Raw genomic sequence first — 19,355 nt, 5'->3', positions numbered from 1 at the left:
GGCGGAGCGCATCGTGACCAAGTGCATACATCATAAATGGCAGAGCAATTATATATGAGATGTGTCACCACTCATCGTTTGTTGCTTAGGGCCTGAAACACCCTGTATTGAACATTATGTAATCGAATGAATGTGATATGGGTTATAGTGGAAAGTCAGAAGACTGAAAGAGTATAAGACACCACAGTAATTAATCTCTGCCAATAAATAGGCTAGTTAACAGAAATATGAATGCTAATAAAGCATGAAGTAAACTGTATTGCAATTGGTATGACGACTAACTACATTTGTCAATAAAATAAAATAAAGCATGAAGAAAACTGTATTGTAATTGGTATGACGACTAACTACATTTGTCAATAAAATAAGCTCAAGTAAGAGTGTGAGGCTAGCACTGGTAACATATTTCCTCTTTCCTCAGGTTTTACACTTTTGCCTGCTATGTCATCTTTCATGAGTTTATTCTGGATGATCAAGTAGTGGTGTTGAAGTTTTATATACAGACAATGCTGCCTTTTTACATAATTTATCACTGTATATAAGAAACTGTGATATGAATGAGCTGAAGCAGTCTACTGAAAAATCTTCATAATTCAGATAAGGGTATTTAAAGAACTTGGAACAACTGGAAATTAGTGCTGAATAGAAGTTACTACAAAATTAAAGTTACTTGTAAAAAATAAATTCACACACAAAAATAAACATAAAACTACACTGACATAGAGAACGACACAACGGTAATTAAAACTAAAAGTACCTGGTTCTGGTGAAGAGGGTTCAGCCCTTGGTAGTGAAGAAGCCGCTGCTACAGGAGCAAACAATGTAGCTGGAGAAGGAGGAAGCTCTCCTGAAAGAAAAAGTACAGCATTTTAGCTTCAGAATAGCATAGAACATGTGTATTCCAAGCACAAACACAACACTATGTCTTATACTGTGTACACACACTGAAACTGTGGCCAAATGATAGAAATTTGTTCTGTGCTCAAACTAAGCAAGAAAAATAGAGTAAGGATCATACAGCCTATAAATTCTTAATTTACAAATATGAACAACAATCTTGCAGAACAATAATTTTCTAGTGTATTTTGATATCAACTAAAAGTATTAATTATTTGATAACATAATGCATCAGGGAAGCACTGTGACGCTGCTGCTGATTTCTGTATTATAGAAAAGAAGTCTATAAGTAAAACCTGTACAACACAAAATTCTAGTTGCTTACAGAGCTTTAAGTTCCAATTGCTTATGGACCTTTAAAGATCTGTATCGATGAAACCAAATATCAAGAAACTGTGTCATGTGCCCACTTACTGGGGCATATATGCTTTGTAGTGTGACAGCAATAACTAGCTAACAGTCTATGCTGAGACTGCTACTTGTGTGTGTGTAGTGCAACCAGTTGCGTGACATAAGGTGGAAAATGGGATACAAAAAAAAAACATTCAACAATGTTTGACTCAATTTCACACGTCATAATCGATGTTTTTGATAGCCTGTGGCTGTCATTCATTATTTAAATAATGCACTAGTGTTGTTTCAGTTGCCTGAGACTGCATTCGTGTGTGTGTGTGTGTGTGTGTGTGTGTGTGTGTGTGTGTGTGTGTGTTTTTTTTTTATTGCTGACAAAGGGCATTGGCTGAAAGATTTAAGTGTGAAAATCTTTTTGTTGTGCCTATCTGCGACTCAGCATCTCCACTGTATGGTGAGTAGCAATTTTCCTTCTCACAATATTGTTATGATGGTACTAGTTACTTATTTTTTCATGCTTAGCAAGGAGCGTTTCAAGAATTTTTTCTCGTTGTCAAGTGCAAACATGTACACACGTAATTGTGTGGTGTCTGAATGTATTGTTCTGCATCTCTTGCACTGTAAGCATCTTTTTGAGGTTATCAGGTACTATGCCTCCTCAGTTATGTAGAAAACCACACACATGCAAACTATCACTCACATTGTTTGTTTGTGTAACATCACAAAAAATACATACGTAAATACTGCACTTGGCAACAAGAATAAATTCTCGAAACACGTTTTGTTCCACATGGGGGTTAAAAAATAAAAAAAATAAAAATTAAAAAAAAAATACATTAGCCGCATTGTGTTTAGACTAAAAACATTTGAGCAACGCGAAGTGAATGACGGTGTAAACTAGTGCTCCAAGTGGAAAACGCCAAAACATGCTAAACCTTCAACAAAGGTGTCACGATGATCACAACAAACATGAAACTGCTTTTGCGGAGTAGAGACAGGTTGGAAATGGTTGTGATGGTCATACCTTCATTCAAATGAACCCAGTTACTCCCATCAGCCACCACACCAAGTACAGCTTGGCAGGGGTGGGGTATACGGCACGAATTGTGCCCTGGTGCCAAAAAACTGAACCACATAATATTTGTAAACTCTGCTGGATAGCATCATCATACCAGCATCGTCTTCTCCATGGACATTTTTTCAAAATGCGTAAATCACAGGGAAATTATAAATATCTTGATGCAAAATCGGGTGCAAATTAACATTGTGGGCATTGGAAATTTGACGGGAATGATAAAAAATGTTGTAAACGGCGGGAAAACGTTACTTCCGGGAATGTAAAAGTGGGGTTATACTGTATGTTCTTGATGTTGATGCCCCGTCAATAATCAGTCATGTTCAAAATTTCAACATTAGAAGAACACTGATTCACAAACGACTTACAGTAGCAGCAAGGTCCAATAATGTTTCATCCAGATCAAACAAAGCACTTAAAACCATTGTAGAGGGCAACTATGGATAATATAGTAAATTAAAATACTGGACTGTTGTGTGCCTTATATACATTTACAAGCTCACACCACTGGAAGCACCTTAAGAATGGTTCTTGCTACGCCAAAATTTCTTTAGCCATTTGGTTACCCTACATATACATGTACATGTACAATTAACAGTATAAAAATGGCACCCTTGTCTTTACATTCAGAATACACAAAGAGTTTCATTTGTTCCATGTTCAAACGTCTCACAACCTATACATGATTTAGCTGGAATACCTAAAATGATTTATCATATTGACAGCACTTTCAAAGCTGATCAGTACCTCCATATCATGGACCAATGTGATGATGCATTAATCCAACTGCACCAAATTCGATTCAGTAAATAGTTATGCCCTGTTGTTTAGAGTTGGCTGAAAAGAAGCTTCTCAATCAAGCGACAAGAGCATCTGAGTCAAATTCCACATAGAGTCTCGGAATCAAGGAGAATAATAATATTAAGATTTGTGACTGTGTGATTCCTCATGCATAATTCACATTCTCTATGATTGTGTATTCCATCCTCAAGACTATTAGTTCTGAAAAGTATAAATTTCACTAACTTGGCGATTTTAAGGCCAGATCAGTTGTATTATGTAGGCTTCCACAGCTAGCATCAAGATTATTAAAATTCTTCTGGATCTTGTATCATTATATAAAATACTTTAAAACATATAAACTACAAAATATATACATTATTCCATATTTTATACAATGACATGGTACAACACCCAGAAGAATTTCAATCATCTTGATGTAGCTGCTCTTTTGGTGCTTGGTGCAAGGTAAAGTCTAAGTCTATACTCCAAACCAGTCCCTAATAATACAAATGCAAAAGGCGAGACAGAAGAATTACTCTGTTGGATTAATATCACAGAATATGTTATCTCCATGTATAAAGAAAAAAAGTATTATCACCACAAAGCTGAGCATTTATGATGTCATTGTCCTATTCACTGCACTAGAAATGCATTAACTTGAATAATGACAGGATTACCTGGCCCAAATAATTTAGAGTCCAAAAACAGAGCACTGTGCATGCCCAATTTCAGAAGTTCCAGTGTTCACAACTTTAGTGGACTGTGGAGCTTCAGCTTAATGTTTCATCGTCAAACAAAAGCAATATAATAGTTAAGATACAGTATATGTCAAGATTCACTGCAATTTAATTCATCATATCATTTCTTTTGAAAATCATTACTCCAGCACATAGAAACAGTTGAAATATAAGAACTCCATGTTGGCAGAATTCCTAAACCATGATTATTTCACACCTGTTACAATGGCCAAGTGGATAGGCTGATCGTTTAAAAACGTAAAGGACGAGTGTTCAAATCAAACTGCAGTCAATTGTCAATTTTTTTTAGATCTTTGCGGGTAACATTTTAAACCTTAATTCGCTACAAATTGTGCAGCTGCAGGCTTTTCTAGGTTCCACATTCTTTCAAAAGATTCCACTGTATAACAGTTTAATCTTTAAACAAACAGGCAAATGGTCATAGTAAAAATACTGAAAATGGATGACTTTAATTGTAATTACTTTGACTGCTACTTGGTGTCTCTATAGTTTTCAGGTACAAGAAATGTCTTAGCTGAGTGCCATATTCTTCTAAGTGCTTACGTGTGGATTACATGAGCAAGTGGATGTGCCTTCCAGTAACTGTTGTTTCCAGAGTAATATTTGTTCTTCAACTACGATAGGCCTATTTGAGGGTTATGCTAAAAAGAAGAGATCAGTAGCTCCTTGATATTGTGTCAGCTTACTGTACATGTAGATGCAGTATGTGTCTGACTGAATCTCAACAGCAACTTTCATCGTTATTGGACCATTTGAAAATCAAGCTGCACAAGAAACACCGGCGATTGGACTGCAAAAAAGTCCTTTTCCATCACGACAATGCGCTAGCACACATCTCAGCACTTGTAGCCGCAAAATTAATGGAAACAGGGTTCCAACTCATTTCACATCCCCCTATTCTCCAGACTTGGCTCCCTCGGACTACTATTTGTTCCCCAATTTGAAGAAATGGTTGGCGGGACAAAGATTTTATTCAGACGAGAAGGTGATGGCAGCAATTAATAGATATTTTGCAGACTTGGACAATTCCTGTTATTCGGAAGGGATCAACAAATTAGAACAGTTCTGAACAAAGTGTAGAAGTCTGAAGGAGACTATGCTGAAAAATAAAAAAGGTTTACCCCAAACATGTAAGTAGTTTTCATTTTTGCACGGACTTTTAAAACGGCCCTTGTATAGCTTCAGTATTTTCTCCACATGCCAATGGCATCAAGAACAGCTTGATTCATTTGAGGCATACAACTGACAAGTCTGTGGAAAAAGTTGTCATCCATGGCAGTTCTCCCAATGAAGAATGAACCAAATCCCATATGGGATTCGCAGTTCCTGGAGGAGCGTCTGTCCAACTGTCCTGCGGAGTCTTCTAAAGTTGAGGCCATACATGCTCTATGGATCTGAGAACAGATGACTTTGGAGACCATGGAAGGCACTGAATAATATTCTCCATCCTTTGAAACCAGCTCCGAATCCTAACTGTAGTGTGTGATGGATGATATCTTGTTGGTAAGTGAGACGTCCTTCAGGGTACCGAAGTCAAGCTCCAGGGATGATTACATTTTCAAAGAAATGTTCATAGCATGCTGAATTGAACTTGGATATGTTCTAAATTTCCTTCACTCATGTAAGACATCCAATCCCAACATTTCACACTTATGCAACTGGTTCTAGTGCATGTGGCCACGAAGTGCACATCATATCGTTGCCCATCTATGCAGTGAACAAGAGCAGGACCTCTGCCCATGGATGCTATTATCCACTCATTGAAGAAAATTACTTCTCTCCAATTGTCATCTACCCAGTACCTCACAATTGGTAATCTATCCATGGCTTTCATCAGACATCAGCTCTTTGATAGGAGCAGCATGACAGGACCTGATTCATTGGTCCTTTAATCTTCTGAGAGCAGTTCTCGAAGAGCCCAGGAAACGTGAAGCTCTTCTTAGTTCTCGAATGAGTGACAAGGGAGTTTTCTGGTCCACCCTGACCAGTTCTTCATCTTGTCTTCATGTAGAGACTAGTGGTCTTCCAGGTATTGGACGTCTCGCTACCTCACCATTATCTCCAAATCGTCTAATCTATGTTCTTGCCGTGAAAGCATCAACACCATCACGACGTCCTGCCTCAGATGCAGTAGCGCCATTTTCAGAGAGAGAAATTATTCACTTGTGAACATCCACATCAGCCATTTTGAAGCAGATGTACGATGTATGACACTCAGTTGATACATTTTTCTTAGCTGAAAACTGTAGACACAACAGGTGGCAGTCTAAGTAATTACAAATAAATAAATCCATTTTCAATATTTTTACTATGGCCATTTGTCTATTTGTTTAAATATTAGTCTATTATAAAATGCAATCTTTTGAAAAAATGTGGAACTGTGAAATGCTTATTGTCACAATAATTCTACCAAAATGGAGTTCCTATATGTCAACTGTTTCCACATGCTCAAATACTGATTTTCAAAAGAAATGATACGATGAATTCTTTTGCAATAAATCTCGACATATACTGTATCCTAACCATTATACTGTTTCTATTTGATGATGTAAACACCAAGCTGAAGCTCCACAGACCCCTAGAGTTGTGAACATGGCACTTCTGAACTAGTGCATGCACAATGCTCTGTTCTTGAACTTAAATTACTGTGGCCGGGCAATCTTTTTGCCTCTCACTGGTTCATGTTATTAACTTAGTGACATGTGATTAACTTCATGTTGTGCTATAATTTACCACTGTCATTACTAGCAGATGATTTGTATTTAACTCTTATTAAAATGCCTGATTATAGAGACAAAACAAAAACCTTCAGCTTGTGGTATATGGGGGTAGAGAAGAGGAGTCGGGGGAGGAGGGAGAGGGATAACAAAGCTGTGATGAAAGGAACTATAGTGCTGCCCGTGGGACTGTGAAGTGACGTGTGGAAGACAAGGACAGGATAGCGAGCCGGCTATGTGGGAGGGAGGGGAGAAGGTAAGCAAAGGGAAAAAAGAGAGAAGTGCCGTGATGAGATAGTAGGCATGTGTAATGCTGGAAAGTAGGAGCAGGAGAGGGCCAGAGGCAGGTGGAAGGCAGATAGTAGCGAAGGTTGAGACAAGTGGGGGTCACAGGAATGCTCAATTCACAAAAGCTGATAGCAGGAAGAACCCAGCTGTGAAGCAGGTCATCATGCTGGGTGGCATACTCAGCAACCGGGTGATTCAGCTGTCTCTTGGTCACAGTCTGACAGCGGCTATTTATGTGAACAGACAGCTTGATTGTGGTCATGTCCACATAGAATGCTGCATAGCAATTGCAGTTAAGGTTGTGGATCACATGGATGCTTTCACAGGTGGCCCTGTCCTTGATGTGATAGAAGATGCCTTTTGACAGGATAGGAGCAGATGGTAGTAGGGTGTATGGGACAGGTCTTACACCTAGATCTCTTGCACAGATATGAGTCATGGGGCAAGGAGTTGGGAGCAGAAGTTAGAGAAGTACCAGGATATTTTGTAGGTTGGGCGAGTGGTGGAATATCACTGTGACGAGTGGAGAGAATATTTCTCATTTTAGCAACAGTTAGTCAAAACCCATAGCAGAGAATGTGATTCAGTTGCACCAGTCCTGGGACGTACTAGGCCACGAGTGACGCCTCCTTTGTGAGCAGTCCATGGGTATGCAGGGGGATGGTAGGTTAATGGAGAGAAAAGATGCGGGGGAACTGTTCCTGGATAAGGGGGGAGGAGTAACCAGTTTGTAAAGGCCTCAATTAAACCCTTCACATATTTGGAAAGAGTTTACTCCTCACTACAAATGCGATGACCTCACATGGCTAGTCTGTATGGAAGGGAGTTCTGGGTGTGAAATGAGTGGCCCATGTCAAATGGGAGGTATTTTTGGTGGTCCCACCTGGTTAGCCCGTGGATTAATGTCGAGGTCCTATGTGCCGGCCAGTCTGTGGATGGTTTTTAAGGCGGTTTTCCATCTGCCTTGCAAATGTGGGCTGGTTCCCTTTATTCTGCCTCAGTTACACTGTCGGCGATTGCTGCACAAACACTTTCTCCACATAAGCGTACACCATAATTACTCTACCATGCAAACACTGGGGTTACACTCATATGGTGTGAGACGTTCTGGAGGGGTGGGGTGGGGAGGAGGGTGGAGGTCCACTGGGGGCCGAACTGCACAGTAACCCTGGGTTCAGTGTGGGGTGGCGGTGGAGTGAGTGGACTGCTGTAGGGGTTGTGTACCACTGCGGGCTATGGCAGGGACGAAGCCTCTCCATCGTTTCTAGATTCCCAATTCCCTACCATACCATACCATACCATACCATACCATGCCACGCCATGCCACTGTTGGTGGTTCTGATGTGGATGGGGATACTGATATCACCATATTTGAGGTGGAAGTCAACCTCAAGAAAGACGGCTTGCTAGGCTGCGGAGGACCGTATGAAGCAAATGGAGAAGAAGGCACTGAGTTTCTGCAGGCATGTAGATAGCATGACCTCACCCTTGGTTTGTATCAAGAATATGTCATCAATGAATCTGAACCAGTGGTGTGGGTTTGGGATTCTGAGTAGATAGGAAAAATTCCTTTACATGGTCCACGAGTAAGTTGGCATAGGATGGTGCTATGTGGATGCCCAATGGTATAGCTCAAATTTGTTTGTAGGTTTGCCTTCAAAGGAGAAGCAATTGCTGGTGAGTATACAGTTGGTCATGATGACCAAGAAGAAGGTTGTATGTAAGGGGTCAGTCAAGCAATGGGGAAGACAGTGTTCAATAATGACAAGCTCATGAGCATTCTGGGTTTCAGTGTAGAGGGAGGTGGCATCAATAGTGATGAGCAGTCGCCAGGCAGTAAAGAAAAAGAAACTGTGGAGTATCAGTAGAGGAAATGTTTAGTGCCTCATATATAAGAGAGTACTTACTAGTAATAGGTTGAAGATGTTTGTCCACACGGGCAGAGATTCTCTCTTGGTCAGCACAGTAAGCAGCCTTACTGGAATGACCTGGTTGGTTGGGTTTATGTACTTTGGAATGCATGCAGAAAGAGGGTACAAGGGCTGGGAGTTCTGTGTTGAGATGGAAACTGTACTCGGGGGAGGGGTTCTGGGATGGACCAAGGAACTTGAGGAGGGACTGGCAGTTCTGCTGGATTTCAGGTATGTGGTCACTGTTGTAGAGCTAGTAGACCATCAGCTGCAGGAGCCTCTCTGCCAGGTAATCCCTAGAGGTTCATATCCACAGTGGTGGAGACTTGGTTGGCTGTTGGTTGGAACCATTTTATAAGTGGCTTTTCTTTCCATGAATTTGAGATTAGTTTCTATGTTGAGGGATTTTGGGAATAATTGAGAGGCAACATCTGCGGTTATGAAATTCTGCAAATTTAACAGTGGATGATTCAAAGAGATTGGGCATGGATCACAGCTAGATGGAAAAGTAAAGCTGAGTAAGACAGAATTCAATACTGGTTTTGAATCAAGTCTGTTTTTACAATTAGTGGAGAAAAAGCTTTTCCCATTTTAAAGAACATAGTTCCTATACAGGAAAACAGTGATCTGTAATTATTATAAATAAACTGTGTACACCACCAGCCACAAACGAGAGGATTGCCATGCACCACCGCCTCCAACAGACATTCATGGTCCGAAGATGATCTGATAAAAAGATCTAAACCGGTCACCATTAAAAAAGTTAAGTGATCAAGACTGCTTTCAGTTTATTTAAAAGCTTTTCTGTTGTGGGGACAGGGAGATGGTCTTAGGAGGCCCAGCAGGACTGAATTTGGAAGTGGAAAAAATGGCTCTAAGCACTGTGGGACTTAACATCTGAGGTCATCAGTCCCCTAGACTTAGAACTACTTAAACCTAACTAACCTAAGGACAGCACACACATCCATGCCCGAGGCAGGATTCGAACCTGCGACCATAGCAGCAGTGCGGTTCTGGACTGAAGCGCTTAGAACCATTTGGCCACAGTGGCCAGCTTTGGAAGTGGAGCAAAAGGCGAAGCCATCGTACAGGGCCGAGACTTCTGTGGGACTAAGGCTTTTGGAAGACATGTTCCTGACTGAGTTGTTGGTCTGTTTAGGCTCAGAGTTCTGTAAGGTGGCATGTGGGAGTTTCTGGGTGTGTGACAAACGTAATATGTCGGCAAGGCAGGGTCTGGCAGCTTTGAATGGGTGTGGGGGATATTTGATGGAGGTTATTGTTTGTAGTGATGGTGGATGAAAATAGTACAAGGCATGAACAAGAAGTGAACAGTTTGTACAGTCTATTGAGTGGACATTTTTCATACAGCTCTAGCTCCTGGAGGGCAACGGTTTCAATTTGGGAGGTGAGATATGGGATGGATTCCATTTTGGATTTTCTATTATTTAATTATAGTATGGGTTAGATAAATTTAAACCTACCCAGAGACTGTTACTGAAGTACTTCAGTTTGAAAGTATTTTCAAATCATGGATGCTTAAAGTGATGCCAGACATACAGACGTGTTCAAATTATTAGACTAAATGTTTATTTTTGATACTCTTTAGTTTTCTGGTTTAAAAGTAGGAGAGAAAAGTGTAATAATTGATTTATTTTAATGGTTTGAATGATGCCACAAAATTTGCCTTCCAAGCAACTTACAGATCACTGAATTTTTCACAGTTGGTAATATTTTCCATTTTCTCTCCAAATTGTGGTGGTGTTAGTTGTCTGTGTACATGCTTTGAAACAGTAATGTTTTATGTTTGTGCTGTACTTCAGCTTGTTATTTATTCTATCAATTTCTTGCTACTTTAACAAGACATTATATAGCTTGTGAACTTACATGTTTTTAGCTTTAGGAATAAATCATGGAGTTTCCATACAAAGCGAGGTTGAGGGAAAGACAAAAGAGGTTTCACCTTGGAAAGTTCCAGCTGTGGTAGCACTTCTTACTGAAAATTGTTATACACAGCAAGAAATTGCTGACAGAATGAGAATATCACAGAAAACTGTCAGCAGAATCAAACTTTCTGTACAGAAAGGTGGTGAACACAAGCCAAACAGGAAAGGAAAATGTGGGCGTAACAGAAAAATCAGTTCTAGAACAATGAGAAGACTTACAGATATGGCAACAATGAACCATAAACTTACTTCTACAGGCATAAGACATCAGGTGAAAGGTTTGGGTATTGAAGTTTCACCTGTTGCAGTGAGAAGGACACTGCTTGAATGTGGTTTAAAGACATGCCGGCCAAGGAAAAAACAGAAAATCACACCTGCCATGAAAACCGAAGATTGCAGTGGGCTAAACAAATTCAGCAGTGGACAAGCAAGGGCTGGGCTAAGGTATGTGCCATGATATGGTAAATTAAGTGGGTCTAATCTCTAAAATTAGGAGTTTTGGCTTGAAATTGTGATGATGTATTGATACCGAAGAACTGCACATCTGAATTTTGGGATTGTCGAGGTCTCCTATGCTACTATTCCCAACTTTTATAACTTGCAATTTTGTACACATGCTTCAGGTATGCTTCAGTCATGAATCTGTTGTATTCACTGTGATGGAAGAAAGCAGCCAGTATTCTCATCACAGATCTGGAGAACAGTTAAAAGCTGAGTGTGTGCAGCAATGTGTGAAGCATCCTACTTCCATTATGGTCTGGAGTGTGATGTCCGTGAAAGGTGCTGGCAGATTACACATTGTTGAAGGGACAATGAGGCAAGAACAACATTAAAAAATCCTTGAAAAGGAACTTTTCCTCCAAATAAATGAGTGGTTTCCTAATAAAGATGCCATTTTTATGCATGACAGGGCACCCTGCCACAAAGCCAAAAGTGGTTGTTCCAAGTACTTGGAAGAAAAGCAACTGAAAGTGTTGCTCTGGCCAGTAATAGCTCTGATATGAACCCAATTGAAAATTTATGGGCTACTGTGAAACAGAGGATAACGAAATTTACAATAACCACCAAACAAGATCTTAATGGATAAACTAGAGGAAATCTGGTACCGTGACAATGATATTAAAATGGCATGTGAAAAGTTAATAAAACCATGCCAAAAAGGATAAAAATGTTGATTAAGAACAAAGGTATGCGTATAAAGTGTTGAATGTACAAATATAATATGTATGGGGATGTAAATGTGTAATAAATGTAAAGTTTTGGAAGGAACGTCTTTAGTCTAATAATTTGAACACGTCTGTAATATTTTAGGGAGGCACCTGGGTTTCAGGCTTGATCCTGCTTTCACATTTGCTGCTAAGATGCTATTCCAAAATATAGACAGCCTTGGAAATTCCGTTTGTTTGTAAGGTGGAATTTACAATAGATTGGGGTGGCAGTGAGAATCTTGACTGAGGAGGGAGATGCCAGGGTAATCCACAGAGTTATGTGAACAGCTGTGCCAAGGTGGCTCAGTGGCTAACACACCTGCCTAGTAAGCAGGTGACCTGGGTTTGATTTCCAGCCTTAGTACAAATTTTCACTTGTTGCTTCAGTCTATATACATAAAATCATGCCTGTCTGAGATCAGTGAAGTCTCTGAAGTTGTGTCATTTCAATAAAAATTATGTCCCCATACAACAAACATGTCATAAACAACCTGTAGCGACAAATGGCAGAAGTGTACATTGTATTTTGTTCAAGAAACGATGCTTGAAAGACTTCTACATGATCCCAGAAAACTTTACCAGGTTTTTGGACTAACAGCTAAAATGAAATTACGTTGCTGATTATCTGCTTGGAAACAGACACATCAATAGTATGCAGTGATCAAATTCTAAACATAAAGGTGCTACAAAAAATTAAACAACTAAAGATCACTGTCCCTCCACTTCTGCGGATAATAAAATTCATGTTAAGAATTTTTCCTGACAAGGGAACATCACTAACTTGAGCTCATATTTTAAGGAGAAGGAAGAAAACCTGTAGAATATCAGACCCAGCAATCAATCATGAGCAAGAATTTGGGTCACTATTCTGATAGTACACAGTTATTACATTCTGAAGGTATAGCTTTTAAACTTTCCTGCAAACCAGTTTTTTGTCACTCGCACCACCCCAATGAAGTAGACCGTCCGGCTAGCCACACAGTCCAATTCGCTGCTTCCTGAGCGAGAAGGCGTGCCGGACCCTGGCACGAATCCGCCCGGCAGATTAGTTTTCAGATCCGGCGTGCCGGCCAGCCTATGGATGGTTTTTAAGGCGCTTTTCCATCTTCCTCAGCGAATGCGGCCTGGTTCCCCTTATTCCGCCTAAGTTACAGTATGTTGGCAATTGCTGCACAAATACTGTCTCCATGTACATGTACACCATAATTACTCCACCATGCAAACATTGGGGTTACACTCGCCTGGTATGAGACACTCCCCGTGGGAGGGAGGGGGTGGCGGGATGTCCACTGGGGGCCAAACTGCACAATAACCCTGGGTTCAGTGTGGGGTGGCGGTGAGGTGGGTGGATTGCTGCGGCCTATTGTGGGGTTGTGGACCTCTGAGGGCTACAGCGGGACGAAGCCTCTCCGTCATTTCTAGGTCCCTGGTTCAATATACAATAGACACACCCTAATGCAGTAAGTAGCCTAATGATTGAGTGTGAAGTACTGTACAGTGGAGAGACACCCAGAGTCCTCCAATTCATGGGATTTTGAAGATGAGGGAAGAGAAAGGGAGAGGTGAAAATATTCGCCGAACGTGCTTTGAAATCTTGTCTGAGCACACATGTTATAGTAAGTAATATGACCACATAATATGTCAATCTTACACACATGTTCACTATTACTTTAACAATATTCACATTTTGATAATTTGCAGCAATACATAGTCTCAGAATTAAAATGAATAAACCTGGGCAACTGAAGAACAGTGACATTAATAATTAAATAGCACTATGCTCTACTTTAATGAAACAATTATCCATTTCATTCATTTATACTGCATCTGTAGCATCAGCTACAGGTTGTAAACAGAACATTCTGACACAACGAACATAGTATGTTACTAATTTCAAAACAGTATTTCCCAAATCTCTATGTAGTCTACATATATAGCTACATCTACACCAAAACTCCGGAAGCCCAAGGGTGTGTAGCACAGGGTACTTCTGGTGCCACTAACAATCTCCCCATCCCTGTTCCACTTGTGAATGGCACATGGGAAGAACGACTGTCAGTAAGCCCCAGTATTAACTCTAATTTTTCGAATTTTCATTATGGTCATTTTATGAGATGTATGTGGGATGAAGTAATATGGTGTCTGACTCTCCGCAGAAAGAACTCTCTCGAAATTTCAATAGTAAACCTCACTGTGATGCACAATGCCTCTCTTGTAGCATCTGCTACTGGAGTTCGTTTAGCATCTCTGTAATGCTCTCACGCCAACTAAACAATTCTGTGATGAAATGTGCTGCTCTTCATTGGGTCAACTCTATCTCTTCTATCTGTTAAGGGTCCTAGATTAATGAGCAATTTCTCAAGAACCGGTGAAACAAGCATCTTGCAAGCCACTTCTTTTGTAGATGAGTTACATTTCCTTATGACTCTTCCTATGAATTGCAGTCTAGCACCTACTTTTCCTACTATTTGTTTTATGTGGTCATTTCACTGAGATAGCTCTGGATAGTTACTCCTGGACATTTTACAGTAGGTACTGTTTCCAGCAATTTGTCATCAATAGTATAGTTATACAAATTTTTGGATTTCTTTTTCTATGCATGTGGAATACATTACATTTATTTATGTTTGGGGCCAACTACCCAAGCCAGCACCAATCCTCTGTAGGCAGTCTGAAAATTGATACTTTCTTCTGGCCTGGCTATTTTCTTATAGACAACTGCATCATCTGTAAACAGTCTTAAAGAGTTTCCGATGCTTTCCGCTAGACTGATAACACTATTTACATTGTATATAAACAAACTGCCTCGAGGTCACTTTACACTTGTTATTTTGTTCCATTACGAGTGACATGTTGAGTTCTATCTGCAAAGAAGTCTCAAATCCAGTTGGAAATCTGTCAGGTATTAAGTGTCTGCAGTGGGGCGGAGTGAGTGACAACCAGTTTAAAAGCACATGTTTAAAAGCTGTAGGTTTGGAATATCATAACTGCATAATATCAAAAGAACGGCCCAAAGTTTTGTGCAGGATTAATTGCTGGGACCCATATCTTGCAAGTGTGTTTTTTCCTCCTTAAAATGGAGGTCAAATTGGTGATGTTTCATTGTTCAAATTTCATCAACTTCATACACTTACAGCCATAATTACATCTACCTTCCGACTCAAATGCATATAATTTTTTCCATATTAATGAGAAGTAAAACTAAATGGAGAACATCACTGGCGGCCTTCGGTTCGAAAATGTGTCTTCTGATGAAATGTACTGCAAGAGGTAGCAGGAATTTTGGGAGAAGTAAGTGATGTTCATTATTTATCAAAGTTTTAGTGCCCAATGTGCACATACCACACTCATAAAATAAAAGTTGATTTCATCAAAAACTTTATGCAAAATGTGCAATACATTTTAGAGTTACATAAATCATAAGGACTATTAGCTACACATTCTACAGTTGCTCTGTATTCACAACTTATTCAGAAAATTGAGACAAAGTGACCAGGTCTTTTACATAATGCACAAGCTTTGTGTCCACCTTTGCACAGGAACCGATACCAGAAAGGCGGTCTCCAAATGCTGCATACATGTGCTCCTGTCCATTTCTCAGACTTTGGCAGGTGGCATTACTAGACGAGATAGGTGCAGCCTTGGGAAGAAGTTTGAGAAGATCGCTGACCCATTTAGGACTTCACAGACTGGTGTATCAGTAACATCTATTTGCAGAGCCATGTAAAGATTCCAACTGAAATCTTACATAATAACAGCAGTGCACAGACTGGCCAATTTAGATAATAAAGATATAGTACGCTTTTTCATACAAGTATTAAAAAACACAGAGATCTACAGTTCCATACAGGCCACAGCAAGAGTATAATCACCCAAGGCAATTATGACAGTATTATGGGGACAAACTTTATCAACAGAAAATTGTATGTCTGTCTGCAGTCCAGAATTACTGCTCCTCTCCTTTGTAGCCTGCAAGCTTCCTATTACTTTACTTTACTTTCAGCTACTGGAAGGCTGTGTAACAATGTTCATATTTGTGTACCACTTAGCTCTGAAGAAAGAAATTGTACAAAAGTATCAATGTTTAATTTTAATTTATGCACCTATCAATCACATACTATGAGTTGTTATCTTCACTCATTCAGTTTTTTTTTTTTATATTCCACCAAGGATTTTTTTTTTTTTTAGCACTTAATGTATGTTTTTAAGCCATTTAATCTGTCTTTGGAAGTTTCCTTCCAGGAAATTATAAATATTAATTAATCACAGCCTGTACGCTAAGACAGACAGAACATCTCTTTGGACTGTTTAAATCATCAGCAATTCTCAGTTTTAACTATATAAACAAATAATTACATAACTTGCATGCAACTTTTCCCTAAATAGCTTTATGTTGCTCCTCTCAGTCCTACATGATGTGGGAAAAAAATAATTCTAACAAAAAATAATTAAGTCAAGATACATAAAAACAACATTTTACATGACTAATGAGGTGTCCTAACATACTACAAACTGTACTCACCAGGTAGAGTACAGGACGGCGGTGGTGGTGGAGCTGGGGTGGGAACAGGCTCTGAATGTCTTTTCAAGAACGGATGATTAAAAAATGTGTCAAAATTCATGCGGTCCCTAGCATTACGTCGCAACAGCCCCATCAAGAGATCTGTTAATTCTGGTGATGTTCCTGGTGGTATCCTTTCAAGAGAAATTCAAAAGCCATTTGTACACAACTGCTGAAACTGCATGGATAACACACTATAGCCATAGCCATTATTCTTGTAATATCTCAATGAGTTAAGTAATATCTCTGCTAATAACCACACACACAAGCTTTAAATACAATGTTAAAATGATGGTACAATTGTTATCAGATATAAAAGAGTGTTGTTGAACTTTGAAATGTTTCCCGTTAGTTGTGCCAAAACACTAAAAGTAGCTTCAGTGTCGTACACAACAGAAACATAGCAGAAACATTTGAAATAAAATTCAACAGAGACACTAACAGAAAGACAGATTACACAAAATTCAACCAACAATGATGAACTGAATTTTTCCTTTGATTTAGGAATCATGCCTATTTGGGACAGAGTGTCCATGTTTAGGCATATATCCAACAATATATTACACTACGGAGCAAAGTTACTATATTGTATGCTTTTTCTTTACTTAATATCTTTGAATGTTCTATGGATTCTATGAAGTTAGTATTACAGAAAAGACTTCCACAAAGACCTAACCACAACTGGACTTACCAAAAGGGCTCTTTTCTGTAAGTTTTTGTAGGGTACACATTACATTAGTTAAAATGTTGAGGATAATTAGAAAAAGTTAATTTGCAGTACCTACAAGCCTGATCAACAGCTTCTCCAGTTAATAAATTTATATAGTTAAATACCTGAAGAGAAGTTGCAGAGTTTAATGAAACATCATAAGCATTAATGAAGGATGGAAAGGACATTTAAGGGAGGAGGAAAGGAGAGTGGCAGTACGGAGTGTGGAAGTAAGGGAGAGTGGGATGAAGGGGGAGGGAGGTGTCACAGACCAGTGAAAAGGAATAATTATGTGAGAAATAATAGAAAGGTATCACATGACCAAGACAAAGAAAAAAAAGCAATAAGAAAATGGACTGCAAATGAGGTGACTATATCAATCTGTTACTACAAGGGAACACATTTAGCAATATTCATTTAGAGGATGGAATATTTCTTTTTCATTGAATCAATTTTTACTTTGCAACAGAATTTGCACCAATCTGGAACTTCTTCACAGATTAAAATTGTGTGCCAGTCAGAGACTCGAACCTGGGACCCTTTTTCTTTTGTGAGGGTAAAGGTGTCAGGTTTGAGTCACAGTGCAGCACTTAGTTTTAATCTGCTAGGAAGTTTCAATTCTTTTGCTATTTATAAATGACATTCAAATAAATTAGATATGATATGTTTCCCCATTTTTGGTTTTCTAAGTACTACAATGACAACAATCGAGGATTAAGAAATCTGAAGCAGAAATACTTACTTTGGAGACAAATTTCCATTTTTCTCATAAAACTGTTTGAGAGCAGGTGGAGTTTGGGCCTGAAATGGAGCCTTTCCAGTCAGACATTGGAAAACAATTGTGCCCAAGCTCCACAGATCTGCCTTCGCATCATACTGGAGAGACATTATAACTTCTGGAGCCTAGAAAAGACCAGAAGTCCCTCTAATGATGTCTGCGTATACAAGTGTCTTTATAATAAATCTTCAAAATTTACAGAACTTTATCCATTTAGGTGGTGTTTAAACAGTGGATAAGTCAAACAACTGCACACGAGTTATGTTTGACACACAGTCCACAAAAAGGCATTTTTGAAGAATGGGTAATGTGGCGCGAAGACCAATACAGTTTTGTTACAATTCTTTACTTTTTTCCAGTGATAATTACCTACAAGTAAGTTTCAGGCAAATGCGCAGAAAACACACACACACACACACACACACACACACACACACACACACACACACACACACAAAAATGATATGGCCATTTGACCAAGGTGTCTTTATATGTGCAGTTTTGTTCATTGTGAAATACCATTAACTTCTTTCCTTCTGCATACAGCATTAAATGTATGTGTTGTTGTTGTTGTTGTTGTTGTTGTTGATGGTGTTGGTGGTGGTGGTGCCCTTCAGTCTGGAGACTGGTTTGATGTAGGTCTCACTGCTTGTCTATCCTGTGCAAGTCCCTTCACCCCTAAATACCTACCACAGCTTATACAAGTATTGTATTGAATCCCCCCCCCCTCCCCTTTCCATTACCAAACAGACAATTCCTTGATGCTTCAGGATGTGTCCTATCAACCTATCCCTTCTTAGAGTCAAGTAGTACCTTAAATTTATTTTTTCCCCAAATTCAATTTCATATGTCCTCAATTTGTAAATCAAACTATCCATCTAATTTTTAGCATTCCTCTACAGCACTGTGTTTCAAAAGCTTCTACTCTTCTTGTCTGAACTGCTTATCGTCAACGTTTCATTTCTGTACAAGGCTATAAACCAGACAAATACCTTCAGAAAAAACTTCCAAACATTTAAATTTATATTACTTGTTAACAAATTCCTTTTTAATTCTTTTCTTGCTACTGCCACAATGTATTTTATATCTTTTCTATTTTGATCATCACTACTGCTTAAATAGGAAAATTTTGTCTACTAATTTTACATTCTCGTTTTCAAATTTGATTCACTCAGCATCACTGATTTAATGTGATTACACTCCATTACCATTGCTTTGCTTTTGCTGATGTTCATCTTATAACCACTTTCCAAGACACTGTCCATTCTGTTCAATTGGTATTCCAAATCCTATGTCGTCTCTGACAGAATTACATCATTATCAGCAAATCTTAGTTTTTGTTTCTTTTTCCTTAACTTTAATTCCATTTCCAAATTT

At 39.1% G+C, this 19,355-nt stretch overlaps 1 protein-coding gene across 1 annotated transcript in view; it reads right to left on the bottom strand.

Moving 5' to 3' along the window:
- LOC126182811 (serine/threonine-protein kinase unc-51) overlaps window positions 1-19,355 on the bottom strand; it is a 186,347-nt gene that overhangs the window by 112,136 nt on the left and 54,856 nt on the right. Inside the window, exons 9-11 of the mRNA XM_049924881.1 lie at window positions 17,943-18,103; window positions 16,453-16,625; window positions 758-847 (exon numbers count right to left, since the gene is read on the bottom strand). Coding sequence (XP_049780838.1) covers window positions 758-847; window positions 16,453-16,625; window positions 17,943-18,103 — 424 coding nt within the window. The remainder of the gene's footprint in view (window positions 1-757; window positions 848-16,452; window positions 16,626-17,942; window positions 18,104-19,355) is intronic.

This window comes from Schistocerca cancellata, chromosome 1 (genome assembly GCF_023864275.1).
Source record: "Schistocerca cancellata isolate TAMUIC-IGC-003103 chromosome 1, iqSchCanc2.1, whole genome shotgun sequence".
In the NCBI taxonomy this organism is placed as follows: Eukaryota; Metazoa; Arthropoda; class Insecta; order Orthoptera; family Acrididae; genus Schistocerca; species Schistocerca cancellata.
Note: the sequence above shows the minus strand (reverse complement) of the source record. Positions and strands in the feature narration are given on the sequence as shown.